Source organism: Malania oleifera, chromosome 10 (genome assembly GCF_029873635.1).
Source record: "Malania oleifera isolate guangnan ecotype guangnan chromosome 10, ASM2987363v1, whole genome shotgun sequence".
NCBI lineage: Eukaryota > Viridiplantae > Streptophyta > Magnoliopsida > Santalales > Ximeniaceae > Malania > Malania oleifera.
The window spans coordinates 1,377,851-1,397,999 of NC_080426.1; the positions used below are offsets into that span (position 1 = coordinate 1,377,851).

Below are 20,149 nucleotides of genomic sequence, written 5' to 3' on the forward strand. Positions count from 1 at the left end.
TCCATGCCCACCTAAAATTGTCAACAGTTTTTCTAAGATTCCTCAAACTGTTTTCTTTGTTTTCTTTTCCTTTATCTTTTCTTTTCTTTTACTTTTTCATTTCTTTTTCTTGGTTCGAGAGAAATAATTTTAGAGTAATTACAAAAAAAAAAAATCACGAAGGGAAAATAGAGGGGGGGAAAAAACTGTAAAAGCACAAAAATGAAGAAAAATAGTCTTGAATTTGCAAAAAATGGAAGTTACATTGCTCATACCGCCGATCAAAAAGCTAAACTTTCAAGGAACAAGTGGACATATTTCAAATCAAGAGATCATAACAGAAGAAAGGGGGAGTACCAATGATCCAAGAAATCCAGACAGAGTCATGAGTCGTAGAGAGCAACACCGATACATGCTCCGGCTCGAAACCGTTGATGTGTCGGCGAACTATGGGGTCGGCGTCGAACAAATCAACGGCGTGGCCTTAGAGGCTCTGATCGAAAGGAACGGTAACAGGGTCAAAAGGGCCATCCAGAGTCGTCGAAATCCTGGCACGGACAGCGTAGAAATGTACCAAGACTAACGTTAAGGTTTACACGTTTAAGATTTAACATATAATTTTATTAATATCACTAATTTAAATTTAATTTTTAATAAAAATAATAATTCAGGTAATTTGGTTAATCGAACTAAAATTACCCATACCTAAACCAAAAATTAAATACCCAAAATTATCTGAATATGTAACCAAACCAAACCAAACTGGCCGAATTCGGTCAATTAGTTCAATTAATTCGGTTAAACCCGAATTATGTTCACTCCTACATGTATGGCACATGCAAAAATTGCTGCTCCAAATAATACTTTCAATAAAAAATGGTAAACGGAGTAGCGTCTTTTAATTAAAAGATGTTGGTTCATCTAGCATTTTTTTCTTAATACACATTAGTTAGACCAGTGATTTTTCAAACACATCAATTTGGGAAAAAAAGTTCAGTTCAAACTATTTTTAAATAATTTCTATTCAAATAATTAAAATAGGAAAAACCCCTAGGGAGGTCCATTGGTTTTTTAGAATTTTTTAAAAGTTTGAATTAATATTTTTGCCCATCCGATGAATGGTTCATAAAATTTTTGAAAATTTGAAATATATATATATATATATATATATATATATATATATATATATTTTCTTTGAAAAAATGCTTAGCATCATATGCCCATGATGACATGGCTCACGTGCAGCCCCTTACTGTATACAGAAGTGTGAGCCCCAGAGGACTGTAGGCAGCGAGTGTCTTGCCATGATGCCGGATTACCGGTCCATGGAGCATGACATAATTCTTTTTCGTTGGGTTAGGGAGGTAAATCCCTTTTGTTCTAGATAACAACATTACTAGATTAGATGACAAAAATGAAGGAAAAGACAGCACTCCAACATAGCAGCTGTCTCCGAGGACCGACAGTACTTCTATTGTTTTTGTCATACAAAACAAATGTCATGTAAAACAATGCGTTTAGATCTATTGCAGTCTATGCAGATCGATCTAATATTCCATCTTAGTTTCCTATGCTTACGTTTTATCCTCCTTAGGCATTGATAGCCATGTTTTGTAGGTCTTTGATTGGCATTTATAAAGCGATTTTATAGTAAAGAACCCATTGCACTGCATGGAAAAATGTTGCTAGCTTATCATCGTTCCCCCTGATTATTCTCAAATTACATTCAATAAACGCCCATTCATTGCATCTCAAATCAGTCTATCTTAAACATTAATATACCCAAGATTCATTATTACTACACACACCCACAAGCCAAACCCATCATCTTGTTATCTATAAACCACATTTCACAGCACAGCTTTAGGTGAAGACTCGGCATTTTATGCCCAAACCCAACTCAACCCAACTAAATATCTCTTTTTCTATCCCCCATTTTTTAATTGAAAAAAAAAAAAACCCAGCTCAACCCAACTCAACAAATCCTTTTTATCCAATCCCAAATACTTAAAAATAAAAATCATATTTGAAAAATATCTCAAACCCATGAAGCACACAAGCTCTAGCATACATAATTCAGGACCAAAAAGAGTCTTAAATTAAAGTTTATATAGGGACTGTAAAGAACTGCTTCCACAGCATCATCGCCTATGGTTTGAAGCCTGCATTTTTTTCTTACTCTGTTTGGTCAAGGGGAGTGATATATGGATGAACCCAAACTTCTTTCTCTGTGCGAGGAATTGCTTCTGATCACCAATCCCATGATTCTGTTGGTCTTCTACATTAGGAGCGGACAGAACACTCCTTTGCAGATGAAGCATTTGGCTCAAAGACACCTTTTGTCTTTGATGATCAGTTGAATCTTCCCTTTGTTTTCTCATCAGAAATTCATCTGATGAAAGCATTTGCTTTCGACCCAATATGTCCCTCACGGATATTGATGGCCTCAGAACAGGCTTGGACTCATAATCCAACAGGTTTGATCTGTTCCCATCGAACAAGAGGTGAGAATCTCCGTTGAACCTGGTAGAATTTGGCACGAGTCGTGCTCTCTGGTGGGTCTCTTTGGCGTGAAGTTTTGCTGCATTTGCAACTTCTACTCTGTTAAGAGCCTCCTCCAAGGCCATTTTACTGAACTCAACATCCTGTGTTGCTTTCCCCAGATTCTTTAACATGGCCAATTTGGAAGTATTTGCTTCATCATTAATGTTTTGGAGCATGGTGTCCACTGCCTTCCTCTTCAACATGAGCTCCTCCGCCTTTCGGGCTTTTCGGGTTAGGGAAGAGTACTCTTCTAAAGAGAGGGTTATTCCATCATCTGGGTTTTGATGATCGGACATTCCTGATGAACAAGAACCCTCACTGTAATTTGACAGGCACTTCATCTCTGCCAGAGCAACTGCTTCAACTGCTCTGGCTGCTTCCTCCATCTTTTTGGCTGCAACCCACCTCATTTCAGCCGTCTTCATGCTTGTTTTTGTGTGCTCAACCTCAGACATTGCCCTTAGGACTTCACATTTTGCTGCTTCTGCCATTTTTATGAACTGCTCTGCTGCAAAATTCAGCTGCTGAAGCTCCCCTGCAATGCCATTAAGATTGTTAGAACCGCCTTGTTTTTCCGCAGCATTTGCCATTTCAAATTTCAGTCTTCTTTGATTCAGTCCCTCCTCAAGAGAGGAAGTGAGCCTCCCGTGATTGCTTTCTAGTGAGATTTTCTCTTTGATCATCTTAGTGTTTAGAGATTCAACAGAAGCCCTGATGCTTGCAAGATCATTTGTAGTTTTACTTAGGTTCTGTTTTGCTTGCTTTAGCTCCATTAAGATTAATCCCTGGGGAGAATTGGGAACATTTTCAGGACTTTTCAGATTCATTTGGGCAACAGAAGGCATTGAGATATTGTCATTAGACATTGAGTCAGGGGTTGAGATGCATGCCGACACTTCTTTCTGTAACTTCAGCTTCAGCTCTTCCACAATTCTCTTCGCTGTTTCCAGCTCTTTCAGGACATTGAGGGTTTCCTGTTCTTTCACAGTAAGATCCTTCTCTAACTCTGCTGCTTGTTCCTCCACCTTACTTATGTCAAAAACTGCATATGCATTCTGCCAACATTATGTTAAAGCACTAAATCAGTGAAATCGCATGGGATCATTAATCCCTTGTTTCAAAAGTAAGGAAAGATCTCCTAGAAGAAGACCCCTGGACCATTCCTGGGTGCAGTGTCAACAAGATACTATGATTCTCTTTTTCTTTTTTTTTTCTTTTTCTTTTCTAGTAATTCAGCAGCATAAATAAATTTCACGGAACTGTGGCCAGGATTGGTGGTTTTCCAAAGAAGAAATCTTCTTGGCATGACAGAAAATGTAGAATTAAATGAAATGGGTGTTGGGGAAAACAGGAATGTTTGAATAGTACCAGAAGAGAAGTTCTAAGTTACTCACATGGGGTGACCTTGTAAACCAACCAATTAAAGAACTGGGGTTGATCTTTCATAAATGCACAGTTGACAGATGAAGCAAGTGTAAAGCAACAACAAAACTTTAATTCTGCATAAGCTTGAAAATGTAGAATCAAAATGAAAGCAGACCAAAAAAATGAAGACTCACCCTGGGCTGTTGGAGCATGTGAATGGGTATCCAGAAGGCCCGGCCCTCAAAGTGAGTGACGGCTTCCTTCACCGATGCAAACGGTGGCGACGTGTCGATTTCCACCCTCGAATTGATCTTCTTCGTTGTCTCAGAGACTTCGGGCGTCCCTGGAATGGGCTGGGTTGCAGAGTATGCCATTGTTTCTGCCATTGTCAAGGCAAATTAGGCTCACTAGCTCACATAGACTTGCACAGGCCTTTACCCTTTTTCAGAATGAACTTTGCTTTGCAGATTCCATGAAACACAAATTGAGGAAAACCAAAAAAGCAAAAGGAGGTGTTTGGATTGTATGTGTGAAAGCTAGGCCCTTCAAGCTTTTTATGGAAGGTGGTGGGGAATGCTATAATTTTGTTCACTGTTGGTTGGCGACAACAGTGTCCAGTGCCGACTAGGCTTCTCAACGGAGGAAAGAAAACTGCGTGCGGTGACGGAAAAGAATTGGAAATTTTATGGAAAAGAATTGAAAATTTTCCCACCTCAGGAAAAAAGAAAAAAAAGCAGAATGTGAGAATGATTTGCTATCCAAATCGACCAAGCTTTGCATCAGGGAATGATAGCAAGTACTTAATTACTCGTTGACATGAATAAAACACAATCAGAGCACTCATGAGTCATAATCTACAATTTAACGAATAAAAGCGTATGCAGAGAGATCTTTTGGAGATGGTTTAACCAAAATAATGCGAGCCACAATCAGTATTAGTGAAAACTTCTGTATTCTCGTGCTCAATGATGCCTAATTAGGAAGTAAATTTGCTTTTAGCTCGATTTTGGACTGCTGCGCATAACCTCTTTGTGAACTATCTATGCGTAGATTTTTTTTTTTCAATGACGGATCACAAACTTGTATACAAGCCTGTGCACAGCATGATTTTTTACTATTACAAATTTTCTTGTCAATTCACCGTTTTTCAATTTCTAGAAATTTGCAGAATTATTGATGCAGGAAGGGAAAGGTTGGCCCAGTCCCACGGTTCAACCCTTACAAGCACATACACTCAATACACTTCAAGGATTTAATTATTTGAACATAAACACAATAAATCAGAGGACATTTCACATGTTTTGGGATTTTGAAAGGGTGCATGATGCTGTTCTAAAATAAGTTCCAATTGGTTCTTTCACAAAAGAGATGTTATTTCAATATTTCAAGAAATAAGTTATATATTTAGCATAGTAGTATTCCACAATTGATTTAGACTAACAAGTATCAATATTGCATTTTATTGATTCAAAGGACTCATCAAAAATGGAATTTCAAATTTCCAAAAGGTTTACAATATAAAATAAGGGTTCAAATAAGTGCTAGATTACTAATAGATATGTTAAATGACTTGAGGCTTTTCAACACAAGTTAGTCCACACTTAGAGTCCTTTGTGCAAGCTTGTGAGATATCAATTGAACGCGGCAATGTGAAGGATTGTTGGTGTCCGAATGGTGATATGAAAATACTGGTCGTGTGGATGTTTAGATGGGGGTGGCCGTGTGGTGAGTGGGAGGAGATGATGATAGAGTCGCTGGATAGATAGTGGTCTCTCACCACTTGATCTCCGAAGAGAAATACGTAGCCTCACACTACACAATCGTAACATTGGACAAAGCTAAACAAGCTTCAACAAAAGGAATTCTATTCAATATTTAAATTTATCTTTTGTTTTAACAATGAAGGGATATATATAGCTAACATCAGGGGACAAAACATTAACAAGGTTAGCTAGCATGGGGAGACAATGACATTAAACAACTAACAATTTTCACACAAGAATGGGAGACGCAAATAATAACGACACCAACTTATTAGACACATTAATTACTCTTACAAGTTACTAACAAAATAAATGCCCCAACTTACAAGACATTAAAAACTCCAACACAAATTACTAAGAACATGACTTACTAAATACTCACACGCAAGAAAGCTTAATTGTCTTGCAATATTACACATTAAATACAAAAACACAAGTCAAAAGGGAGGCCCAATCCGCATGGGACCCATTGGAGTTGTGTGGGGCACACATAGATTTTCTTGCTTTAATACTTCACTTGGATCTTCTCGTATCGAGAGTCTTCAAGTATGATTTCATTAATCTCATGGGTTCCTACAAAACACTTGTGAACTAAAGTGAACATCTAGAGGCCGTCCACGTGTCACCATGTCGGTGAAGGAAAGGAGCGTGCTGATCCCCATCAATTATTTCCAACACTCATTTAGGTTCATTTTTTGCCTTCAATTTTTAAAATGTGAATTTCAGCCAAATTAAAAGGATCACGTTTAGTTGAACTTAATGCTCGGTTGTGTATGGCAACCCAAATGTGATAACAAAATTTTATATATATATATATATATATATAAGAATTTTGGTTTTTTTTTACCAAAATTACTTAATTTGGGAATGTCTCCTAATTACAGGAATTAAGAAGGATAACAGCCTTTCTTTTTGGATAATAAAGGATTGAGAAAGTCTTTTTTTTTTTGGATTTTGAAAGATTCTAATTTCTTAATTCCAATTATGATGTCTTATTACTTTATTAAAAGTGAAGAATTGTCTTTCTTTCTTTTTCTTTTATTTTCTATTTTCATTCATTTCGTAAAATGTATATAAAAATTATAAAAATAAAATTAAGGGGAAAAGGAATTGAAAGATGATAATCTTTTTGATAACTTTACAAATAAGCATCAATTATAATTTCAATGGGACTCAAAAAGAGAATCAAAACAAATTCAAAATTTATATTTATAAAGTTGTCGAAAATACTAACATGACAATAGGATTTTATTTGAATTGTACGTTATATAAATTACTTTGACCATAATCATACAGCTTGTAATAGGAGGAACATAACCAGAGAAAGGTAGAGAGAAAAGATAGGGCAGTGCACTCAAAATGATCCGTAAAAGCCTCTCCAATGAAAAATATCATTTTTTCTTCAAACCATGTTTTACAACCACCTAGTAAATCAAAACATTACTTAAAATTTCTCGTTGAAATCAATGACAAATTCAAAAAAATCATTCCTATTTCTTCCTAATCCCTTTCTGATAATCCTATATAGGTATGTTACAAAAATTAAAGAAAAAGAAAAAGAGATCAAAAGATCTCTGCATCCTTAAAAAATGTATAGGCAATAGCGATACAAACTCACAGATCATATTTTATGTTATTTCATTTTATACGGGAAATCCTTTTGATACATAACTTTTACCCACACCACCCGATTCAAAGAGCACAAGACAATGAAACAGGGGAAGGGGGAGGGAGCATAATGAATGGGGAGGGGAGGGGGACCGCCCAGAGCCCAAAGCGGAATTGGGGAGAAACCCTTTACTAATAATTCATTTTCCAAAAAGCAAAAGGCGAAAAGCCAAAGCACCAGCAGGCCTGCGCAATTGCAGGAGCAAAAGCTGCGTCTTGAATCCCATGACCACGAGACATAAAGTTTAGCTTCTTTCTTTTTCTTTTTTATGCTAACTCTCCTCAATTCCGGGTTTGTGAATTTCATGTGGTTAAGAGTTAGATCTCAAAGGTTTATAAATCTCTTTTTTTTTTTTAAATCCCATCAAATGAGAACAAGGCCCGGCCTACACTGTGGGTACCAGGCCACAGTTGGGCCTAGGGCTGCAAACTATGATTATTATTGGATGAACTAGGGCTGCCCAAACTCCACGTAGACACATTTTTTTTTTTTTTTTTGTGCCTGCTAAGAAAAATATCTCATCCCAATTCACAAACATAATGAAACCCACAAGTATTATGATCCAAGTTTGTTAAGCTATCAACAATTATTATAAAATTTATGGTATCCACGATTCCAAAATTCAATGAGATGGTCAAATCATTACAACAAGCAAATCTTAAATTGGATGGAATCCCCAAATCATTACAACAAGAAAATCGCTTATGATTCTTCACAATCTCCTGTAAATAAAATAAAATTCGAAAATTTTTTAGGGATTTTGATAGTAAATTTCTAGAGATTTTGATTGTAAATGTAAACATCACAGGATGTAGAAATTGTATATATACCTCCATTTTCTTAATGAAAGATGTGTAGTTTTATTTCCCATAAGAAGAAAAAAAAATTTTCGTTATATTTTTTTCATGGTACCAAAGCCTACCAAAATCATGAGTGAAAAATCACATTATTATGATTTGAGTAATTCAAATACACCAGGTGACTTGTTGGTGTCTCATCCACTAAAGGGGACCAACTATTCAACATGGAGGAGAGTTGTCGTGAATGCTCTGCGATCGAAACACAAATTGGTATTTGTGAATGAAAAATTACCAAAACCAAAAGAAGGATGACTGGTTGACTTGCAATGCTATGGTAGTCGCATGGTTGTTAGACTCACTCAATGAGGAATTACATAATAGTGTTGCATACCATGACACTGCTTATGACATCTGGAGAGATCTAGAAGAAAGGTTTTCACAAGGAAGTGGGCCTCGTATTCAAGAATTGAAAAGAGAAATTGTCAACACTAAACAAGGTGAGTTGACGATCTCAGCTTACTATACAAAAATGAAGTGACTTTGGGATCAACTTGATAGTTTTTCCAAGTCTCATGGACAAGGATGTACAAGTTGTACTATAATGACCAGAAAAATAATGATATTTAAATAATAAAGAGAGGGAAATAGAAACAGAAATAGAAAGAGACAACAAATTTCGTCGACGAACGAGAATTGTGAACACTGTAAGAAGACAGGTTACACAAAAGAGAATTGTTTTGAGATTGTCGGGTACCCTCCAAATTGGCAAGGGAAGAAAAAGAACTTTCAAGCAAAGACATCCATTAATGCAGCAGTGATAGAAACTAAAGGGAAGAAACAAGGAACACTTACCATAAACTTTGTTAGTAAAATTTCTTGTTCTCAAAACTGGATTTTGGATAGCGGAGCTTTTGATCATGTTGTATCAGATTCAAAGTAATTAAAATGCAAAAATCCAAGAAAATCTATTTCACAAGTTACATTACCTGATGGAAGAAAGTCACAAGTTGATTGTAGTGGAAATATCCAACTAAATCAAAATATTGTGTTGAAGGATGTTCTTTTCTTACCAAAGTTCACATGTAATTTAGCATCAATTAGTAGAATTACACGAAATTCAAAGTGTTTTTTTTTTTTTCCAAATAAATGTAATTTGCAGGACCTTACCACCAAGAGGGTGATTGGAGCAGGTAGAATGGAAGGGGGGGCTATACTGTAACGACCTGCTATATTTTATGAATATTTTATGACTTTCCAATAATAAATACCATGAAATTCCATATCTCGGATACCTTATGATATATATATATATATATATAAAATTATCAACCTATGCAGCAGGAAGCTGTATATATATATAAAAAATTATCAACCTATGCAGCAGGAAGCTGTATCCATATAATCATAAGCACGTAATTACACGATACCAGAGTGCTAAGATATTCCCCAAAATATACATATACGACTGTACCTCATAAACACCCTCACTTAATACTAAAGCTATACAAAAATCAATCTCCCACAAATACTCACTCTACTGACAGGGCAGGACTAAAGCCCCTATACCTGCGAGCCTGATCTGCTCGCCTAACTGGATCACCTGAAAAATGTTAAAGTAATAGGATGAGACGACGCTCAGTAAGACGGGATATGCTATTACTAGTGTGTGGCAAGTGAATTACATTTTTATAAAAATCTGATTCTATAATACAGGTACAGATAATATATAATAATACCTTGCTCACGTTGCTTAACATAATTGTCTTTATAGGCTTTCTATTCATAATACTTTTAATATACATAAGTACATCCTCTGTTTCTGTAAACTGTATATACATATAAATACTGAAAAACTTTCCGTATGGATAATTGTATGTCATGATTTAACCCCTCATGACAAGATTGTGCGGCCCGTAGGCGGGATCTATCATTGGTTGGCCTACCAGGATAAACCACTATACTCTGTTAGTCAGATCGCCCCTCCTCAACCCATATCTGATGGGGAGCCTGTCCACAACATAGGCCCGGTTGACTTATCTACCATGTATAATCTGAATAGGTGGTTGCACTCTGAACTGTATATAGCTACGGTACCGTGCTCTATAAACTATATCTGTAATGGTCTATCAGGGTTTGATACTATATAATACATCTCTATATACAACTATCTGTTTTACCATGATTCTGTAATAATTGTATTAACCATGACGCTGGAATAAACTGTTTCTATAACAAGTGTATTTCTGGAATTAACTGTAAATCTGTTTGTTATGGTATTGTAAAAATGTATAATTATGGTATTCTGAGAATTTACTGTAAACATGTTTTCTATCTGTATATTCTGTAAAAACATAATCTTGAATATTACTGTAAACCATGCCTCTGTACTATATCAATATTCTCAAGCCACACAGTAATTTAAAACATATTAAACATAATTGATAAACCATATAAATTTCTGCTGTGATAATCTGGTAAAAATGTATAATTTATACTGAAAACATACTAGAGTTACCTAACATAGCATATTTCGCTTACATGATTCCTACTAAAATCCCCTACTATAACGGGCCTTGCACCCGTAGGGTTCCCCACTCAACACCCTGAAAACAACATCCCCCTGAACAAAATATCAGTATTTCATTGCATACTATATTTCCTATAACTGTGGGAAAGTTAAAAACTGAATAAAATACCTTATCCTGAGATTAGGATGAATTCTAAACCAACTTCTCCAACAATCAGCTCCGGCAGACTTGTAGAGAACTTTACCAAAATCGTCGTGGTGGCCTCAGATCTTCAATCCGGCGAGAAATGGAGCTGGGATCAAAGAGAGAAGGGGAGGGAAACGTAGAGAGAGAGAAAATAAAGGTTTATGCGCTGAAAATTTTGTTAAAAATCTGAGTTTCAACTTTTTATAGAGTCCGATTCGTTGACGAGACACATCACCTCGTCGACGAGTCCTGTAGAACGTTCGTCAACGAACCCGCACCCTCGTCGATGAATTTCAGACTTCCAAAAATCCTCTCTTGGTATCTTCTCATTGATGAAACCCCTGTGTTCGTTGACGAGGTCTGGAAGAATTTTTTGGGTTATTACATTCTCCCCTCCTTATAAAATTTCGTCCTCGAAATTTATTATCTGTATTACCTTCTATCATCCTATAAAGGCAAATGGTCTACTTATTTTATTACCTGCCCTCACTTATGGTGGAGGAATACCGCGGTTACATTCCAAATACTGGGGAATTACACATATAGAACTAATAACTACTTTTATCTAATCAATATATGTACCTGCAAAAGAAACACTATCTAGCTATTATACTTTACCTGATTACCTCTAAACCTCTTGGAACAACTACAGGTATTTTTGTCTCATCTGCTCCTCGAGTTCCCAAGAAGCTACCTTTATAGAATGATTCTTCCATAAACCTTTTACTAGCTGGATTTCTTTGGTGCGCAATTCTTGTATCTTTCTGTCTAAGATCTGTACGGGTACTTCTTCATAAGCTAATGAATCCTTAAGCTCTATTTCTGCATAGCTGATTATGTGGGACGAGTCTAGGACGTATTTCCTCAATATAGCCACATGAAACACGTCGTGTATTCTAGTTAATGCTAACAGCAAAGCTAGCTTGTAGGCAATTGACCCTATCTTCTCGAGTATCTCAAATGGGCCAGTAAACCTAGGGCTCAACTTATCTTTCTTCCAAAATCTCATAACCCCTCCCAGAGGAGCTACTTTCAAAAATACTCAGTCTCCCACGTCAAACTTTAACTTCCGACGACGAGTGTCTGCATAGCTTTTCTGCCGACTCTGTGTAGTACTGATTCTTTCTTGAATGAGTCAAACTTTATCGTACGCCCACTGTACTATTTCTGGTCCCAAAACTCACCTTTCACCTAGCTTACTCCAATATAAAGGGAAACAACACGTCCTACCATAAAGTGCTTCATAAGGAGCCATGCCAATGCTAGTCTAGTAGCTGTTGTTGTAGGAAAATTCCACCAATGGCATATACTGAGTCCAGCCACCCCCAAAATCCAATACACACGCTCGCAACATATCTTCAAGTACCAAAATCGTTCTCTTTGTCTGACCGTCTGTCTGAGGATGGAAAGCGGTGTTGAATGCTAACAGAGTTCCTAATGCCTCCTACAAGCTCCTCCAGAATCGCGACGTAAAACGTGGATCACAGTCCGAGACTATGGATACTGGCACTCCATGGGGTCGAACAATCTCCTGCATGTAAATCTCTGCTAACCTATTCATAGGGTAGCTAACTCTAATGGGTAGGAAATGAATTATCTTTGTCAGCCTATCAACAATTACCTAGATGACATTCTGATCATGTGGCGCCAGCGGTAATCCAGTAACAAAATCCATGGATACATGGTCCCACTTCCACTGAGGAATGAAAAGTGGCTGCAACTGACCAGCCGACCTCTGGTGCTTAGCCTTAACCTGCTGGCATGTCAAGCACTACTTCACAAATTCTGGTATTTCCCTCTTCATGTCACTCCACTAGAAATACTCCCACAAATCCCTATACATTTTCGTACTACCAGGATGAATAGTGTTCAAGGATCTGTGTGCCTCTTCTAGAATCATCCTCCTGATGTCGTCATCCGCAGGCACACACAATTTGGTGCAAAATCTCAAAGCCCCGTCGTCAGAAATGCTGAATTCCTCTCCCTGACCATTTTGTATTCTGGCTATTACTTCTGCTAATCCTGGATCATCCCTCTAAGTAGCTTTAATTCTTTCATATAATGTAGTCTATACAACCAAACTAGCAATAAGCGCTTGAGGATCATCCTCCACTAATTCCACACTAAGCCTTTCGAAGTCCATCTAAATTGGGTATTGGATTGCTATTGCTAATTACGCTATATCTTCTAATTTACGGCTCAATGTATCAGCCACCACATTAGCTTTACCTGGGTGGTAACTAATGATACAATCATAATCTTTGATAAGTTCTAATCATCTCCTTTGGCACATATTCAACTCTTTCTGTGTAAAGAAGTACTTTAGACTCTTATGATCGGAAAATATTTCACATCTCTCACTATATAAGTAATGTCTCCAGATCTTCAATGCGTGCCCCACTGCAGCTAATTCCAGATCATGAGTAGGGTAGTTCTTTTCATACTTTTTCAACTGTCTGGAAGCATACGCTACCACCCTACCATACTACATCAGTACACAACCGAGCCCTCTCAAAGACGTGTCACAGTAAATCACATACCCATCACCTCCTAATGGAATCGTCAATATTGGTGCAATGACAAGCCGCTGCTTTAATTGCTGAAAACTTTGCTCGCACTCTTCATCTCACACAAATCTGGCATTCTTCCTGGTCAAACGTGTGAAAGGCCCCAACAAATAGAAGTGAAGCCTCATTTTTATTTGAACAATTTTTGAAAATGGTGGAAACTCAGTTCGGGGTATAAGTGAAATCAGCTCAGTCAGACAATACCCAAGAGTTGTGTATGAAAATTTCAAGAAACTCATTTTAAACAAAGGAATCATACACAAAACCAGTTGTCCACACACACCCCAACAAAATGGAGTCGTGGAAAGAAAGCACACGTACCTATTGGAGGTTGCAAGAGCACTTCGATTTTAGGCCTATCTACCCTTACGATATTGGGGAGAATGGGTGAGCGTGGGATGATGGAGCTTCATAAGAGAAATCTTTTGAAGGGTATCAAAACATGCAAGTTGAATTTCTACAGGTATTGTGTTCTTGGGAAACATAATAGGGTGCAATTTAAGACAACCACACACAAGACGAATGGAATTCTTGACTATATTCATTTAGATGTTTGAGGATGTAACGCCTCGACCTACCACGTGGGGCCCGGGGTGCTACCTAAGTGACATCTGTGTTCCTGATACCATATTCATTATATAAATGCAGTGAAAATAAATGATACATTCTCCAAAATACATTACTAGAGTTTTAAACTACCTTCATACACAAATGTCTCCAAATATCCATATTACAACCCATAATATTGTACAAAAAGAAAACTCATTCCATATACACTACATACATAGACTTTACGACTAACTCGGCCCCTCTAGCCCCGTTAAACACTATCCCTGGTTTTTATTGAAAACATCCATCCTTCATTTAACCGAACATAACTATTCTACATTGTACTCACTTTATACAGTTGAAAATACTCATCTTGTTTCCATAGTATAATCATTTCATTAAATAATAACATCATTTACATAAATCTACAGATATGCATAAAAGACACTCCCTGTGACTAACACCATTTACTTCCCACATGGTGCGGGCCGAAGGCTGGACTAAGCCTGAGTGATTAGTCCAAAACAAAGTCAAAATATCCCTCTATAACTCCATTTGCATGCATCCACAGCCAAGCTACAAGTCCTGTAGCAACCTCAATTTTATTAACATAAAATGTAACATAATAATGGAAAAGTCAACCCGAACCTGTGGGTAACGGGAACAACTGTCAATCACAGCGGAAACCTAAGCAGCAGCAATCATAAAATTAAAATCATTCATCCATCAAACATAATACCAGAGTTTACTACAACATCATATAACTGTGTTTATATACATTCTCATAAACATCAAAATAACTCTAGAATCAGACACAAAATAATTCTGACCCTAGTACAAAATATTTCCCTCCTATTAGGGTAATATTTCTAACTCAACGGCGGTCTTCACTCGCCGGTCTCTCTGGGTTTCCTGAAAAATATATTAAGTTCGGGAGTAAGACATTTCTCAGTAAGGGAAAATAAACTAAATACAGTAATGTGGCAACATGAATATTTAAGGCACTTATACGTATACAGTACATTTCATAACTCTGTAAACATTCATCATATCATACTAGATAATCACATAATTTCATATTTATTAATAAATCATATCATACATAAAACATTTGTTATAATTGTAATACTGAAAATATACCCAGGATGAATAGTTAGCTGGTGTCATGTATTACCCCTCCATGACGGGTTGTGCAGTCCGAAGGCAGGATCCGACAATGGTTGGCCAACCACTGCCGAGTCAAATATGTCTGTAAGTACGATGGGAATGCCACACCCTGGTCCAAACTTCCAGGTGGACGTCCACACTCTACTGAAAGCCACATCGACTATCCATCTCCCACCCCCTCGTGGGGTGGTTAGCACTAATCTGATCATAAACATTTGATCTATAAGCTACGGTACCGAACCCCTGAACTGAACTAAACTAACATCCTGGTTGTGATAACATATAATACATGATCATATATAACATCATTACAACCTCGTTCTGAAAATATAGTAATTACGGCCTTGTGCTGAATATAACATAATTACGGTCTCGTGCTGAACATAACATAAATTACGGCCTCGTGCTGAACATAGCATAAATTACGGCCTCATGCCGAACATAACATATATACAAGGCCTCGTGCCAATATCATAAATACGGCCTCGTGCCGATAACATAAATACATGGCGTCGCACCAGGATCATTTCAGGTATATATATTCTAAAAATAGATCTTTTATCATATATTCATCAAAATCATCACAACATAACTCATCTTTTCATAATACCTGAAAACATGCTTTGCTCGTAAAATCTTTCATATCATAATACATTTCACATAAAATAATATTCATGCCACACATGTGATGTTAAAAGTCATACTTCATATTCTAAAATCGTGATTTTCTGGCATCTCATATATACTTATACATTTTAATCATCATAGCAGTATTTTCCCAATCGTACATTTTATTCATAATAAACAAATATAACATATGCTTTTTTGAAAATAGATTTACTCATAATTAATAATAATTTGCATGGAAAATAACTACTTTAGTTTATTCCCTTACCTGGTTACTGAGAAAGCCCTTAAAATATCCTAGCCTGACCCTCGTAGGATTTCCTTATCAATACCCTGAAATTGAAAATTTTCAGTATTAAACCTCAGTATTTTTATGCGTACATCATTTCCTATAACTATCGCAAGACCAAATTCGGTTAAAAAAACCTTACCTCAACTCAGGGATGATTTCCAACTTCGTTTTCCCAACGATCTGCTCCGGCAAACTCATAGAGAACTTCACCAGGAGCGTCGTGGTGACTTCGGATTGTCGATCCGACATATATCTGGCCCAAAAATGATGAGAGAGAGAGAGAGGGCTGAAGGGGAGAGAGAGAGGGTGAAGATTGCTTAAGAATGAAGATAAAAATCGGATTTTTGATTTATATAGGGCCAGATTCGTCGACGAGACCCTGTATTCGTCAACAAAATTTAGAGCAGCCAAAACCCCGCTCGGTATTTTCTCGTCGACGAATCCCTGTATTCGTTGATGAATTTTCTTTTGTACTCATCAACGAACCCTTGTATTCGTCGACGAATCCAGGCAATCTCTTGAAATCATTTTTATCCCCAAAATGTAATGTCGTCGACGAATGCTACGGCCTCCTTCTATTTCTGTTTCTATTTCTCTCCCTCTTAATTATTCAAATTTCATTTTTATTCGGGTTGTCACAAGTCCGATGCCCTTACTTCATCCTCACGCAGGCTATCAGCTGAAACCACCCTACACTTCTATCCAGAATAGTGTAGACACACATGGTCTAATAATCAATCACTAGCAATGGTATCGTGCTTACAAAACAACTGGTCCCTAGGTTTCTTAAATCATATCATGCAATTTAAGTAATTAAGTTTAAATCATTTTGTTTCAAACTGCCATTAAATAAAAACCTGGCCCCCGACCGTTAGATAAACCTGGCTCACAGCCGTCAAATAAAACTTGGCCCTCGGCCATCATATAAAACCTGGCTCAAAGCCGTCAAATAAAGCCAAGCCCCTAGCCATCATATAAAACCTGGCTCACAGTCGTTATGTAAGAAACCAACGTGAGAATTTTGAATTAAATAAATAATAAAAAAGGAAGGAAATTAAAAAGGGAAAACTAGCATGGCTCATCGACAAGGCTCTTTTTCTCGTCGACGAGGTCCCTTCTACAACACGACTAACCCTGGTAAATAGTCTCGGATTAGCTTAGACCCGGTTAGGAAAGTTAGGTGCGCCATCATGTTAAGGCGTGTTGGTTAAGCTCAGTCCCTTGAATTGACTTGGTTATAATAAGTGTCGCTCCACCTGTTAAGTGAGCCTTTAGTGAAATCCTCAGACTTGCGAGCTAGAGGCGGGGACGTAGGTACAGTTGGCCAAACTCCGAAAAAATATCATGTGCCTTGTTTATATTTCCACAATTTATATTTATCGCACGCACGTGTGTGTTGTGGTGTGAATGATGCACATGATTTAAATTTCCTCATATTATATTTATTGGCGCATTTGGAATTGCATAGAAAGACCCTAGGTTGTATTATACAACTATCTCATTTAACCTAGGAGATAAATTTTAAAATTCCAATTCACCCCCGCCCCCCTCTTGGGAATACACCAATTATAACAATTGGTATCAGAGCCTCGTTGCACTAGACTTAAACGTTTTTGTAAAAAAATCGCAATGGCTTAAGTTGGTGTATCCCCATTCAGCGAGGGACAGTCACCTTCTTGTCCTCCTTTGTTTTGTGGTGTAAATTACACCGCCTGGAAAACTAGAATGAGCATATTTGTAAAATCTATGAATTGGAGGGTCTGGCAGGTGATTGATAAGGGAATTTGTATGCCTGTAGAAAATGATATTAATTCGATGCATGCAAATTCATATGCCATGGATTTATTATACTACGCTTTAGATTCTCATATTTCTTGTGAGTTTATGGCATGTAGAAGTGCACAGGAGATTTGGGTTGAGATGGAAAAGAGATATGGAGAGACTCAGGAAAAATAAATTGCCACTCCAAATGATGATCAGGTAGTAGCTAAACATGAGCAGGTTGCATTAGTAAATGATGAGGTATCTAAATCTTACTTTACCACATTTACTAATTTGTGTAATGAAGCATGTGATTATTCTTATACTAAAACTTGTTATATATCATGTGTTGAATCATCAGTTGCCTCTAATGTCTGCTTTGAAGATGATGCATGTATTAATTCATGTGATGTTTATTGTGATGATTCTTGTGCCAAATCATGTGATGTGTTAAATACTGAATCATCTGTTGAGTTTCATAATAATTCTGTGAATGATACATGTGTTGATTTTCGTGGAAAATATTGTAATATAGTGTATGTTAAATCATCTATCAAACTTTGTGATAATGGTGCAAATGATTCACGCGATGTTTATTGTAATACAACTTATGAGGAATCATATATTGTTTCTGTTGATGCTGCAATGAATGCATGCAATGATTCATATGATAATTATGGTGATAAATCTTACATTGTTGAATCATATGCATCTAGTTCTGGAAGCATGACATCTTATGAGAAATTGCATAAGGAATTCTTTAGTGCTCATAAGTTCATTGTTAGGATGTATAAAAAGAAAATATTTCTGAAAAATGAAAATAGAAGGTTGGCTAAACAATTAGAGAAATTAAGAGATTATCATGCCACCCTAGAAGAGAAAAAGATGAAGAAAATATTAAAAATAATCTACTAGGAGGGATAAATGGGAGATAATAAACCCTCAGCACTTAAAAAGGAAAATATGTTCAAAAAGGGTTCAAAATCATGTGGAAAATCCTATACAAATTTTCACGCCTCATATCGCAAACACAAGATTAGTAAGCATGGCTCTTCACGAAAATTTGAAACTTGCTTTCATCATAAAATTAAATGGCTCACTCCATCCACTTGTCCATCCATAAGTGTCAGAGGCTTAGGAAGAGAAATGAACTGGTTAGTCATGAAGGCAAACCTTGTAGACTTAAGGAAAAGTGCATTCAAATTGAAATCATCTTCTAGTTGATCTTTCGTTAGTCTCTAAGTTTAGGGGTTGTAATGACTGCAAGTCTAGGAAGTGATCTTCGCTTAAACTGTCAAATCTAGATATATGCTTTAACTATATAATATTGCTTTACCAAGAATTCTTAAGAATCATGTCAGTGTGAAAATATATGTAACACATCAAATCTAAACTTAAGGAGGGATTTTTGGTCAAAACTAGGTCAAATTGAAAAAATTGACTATGCTCGGTCGATCGAGCATTGAATGAATTGGAGCTCCCAGTCGACCGACCCATTGAATTTTGACCGTGTGGTCGACCGACTCGTTTTGAGCTTCTCTAATTCAGTCGATCGAACCCGTTGGTCTACCCTCGATCAAACGAACCAAGAACCGTGTGCCTACCTCGATCGACTGCCTAATTCAGTACAAACTTCTTTCGGTCGACCGAACACTACCGGTTTGTGAAGAATTTGAATCGTCAGTCGATCGAATCTGTTCCTGGTTGACCGAACCTTGCTATTTAAATACATTCTTTATGCTCAAAGCTCATTTTTACTACAAAAACCTCAGAGCTCCTTCACTGTTCCTCCAAGCATCATCCCATTTCCTTATACCAGTACCAAACCTATCTCATCTAGTACTCATGGCTCATTAAAATGATCGTATTGAAGCCTATGATCTGGCACACGCTGAGGACAACTAGTTTTTCTCATGACGCTCCAAGATCATATATGTGCGGGAGTTTCACCCGAAAGAAGCTATCTTGGGTAAGATTCTGGATCTCGAATTTATGGAACAACACTTTGGAAATATTATGAATATGTTCCAGTATCAGGGGTGAAAAACATTTATTTCTTATTAGCCCAGTGGCCATTACCCTACATAAGTTAGGTTGTTTTACGCAAACCTAGGCATTGACGAGAATGGATATTTCTTTAGGATAGTGAGGACAGATATTCGGTTTGATGCAGAGTACTTATCTGATGTTCTTGATATTGATCGTAACGACTTTGAATGCCCAGACTTGGTAACATCCTGGATACACGAACAGGATTTTACTGTTGTCACTTTTGCCAATTTGACTATGTCTAACCCACTAGCCGCTAGTCAAAATCACCCGCTTTAATATAGGCAGTTCACCTTAGAGGCC

General features: G+C 37.1%; 1 protein-coding gene across 1 annotated transcript; it reads right to left on the reverse strand.

Moving 5' to 3' along the window:
* Positions 1-1,723: 1,723 nt before the first annotated feature.
* LOC131165531 (WEB family protein At2g40480-like) lies at positions 1,724-4,936 on the reverse strand. Its single transcript, XM_058123432.1, has 2 exons — positions 4,083-4,936; positions 1,724-3,578 (listed from the first exon to the last, which is right to left on the reverse strand). Exons 1-2 carry the CDS (start codon positions 4,272-4,274, stop codon positions 2,121-2,123), a joined length of 1,650 nt encoding a protein of 549 aa, XP_057979415.1. The 5' UTR covers positions 4,275-4,936; the 3' UTR covers positions 1,724-2,120.
* Positions 4,937-20,149: the final 15,213 nt, after the last annotated feature.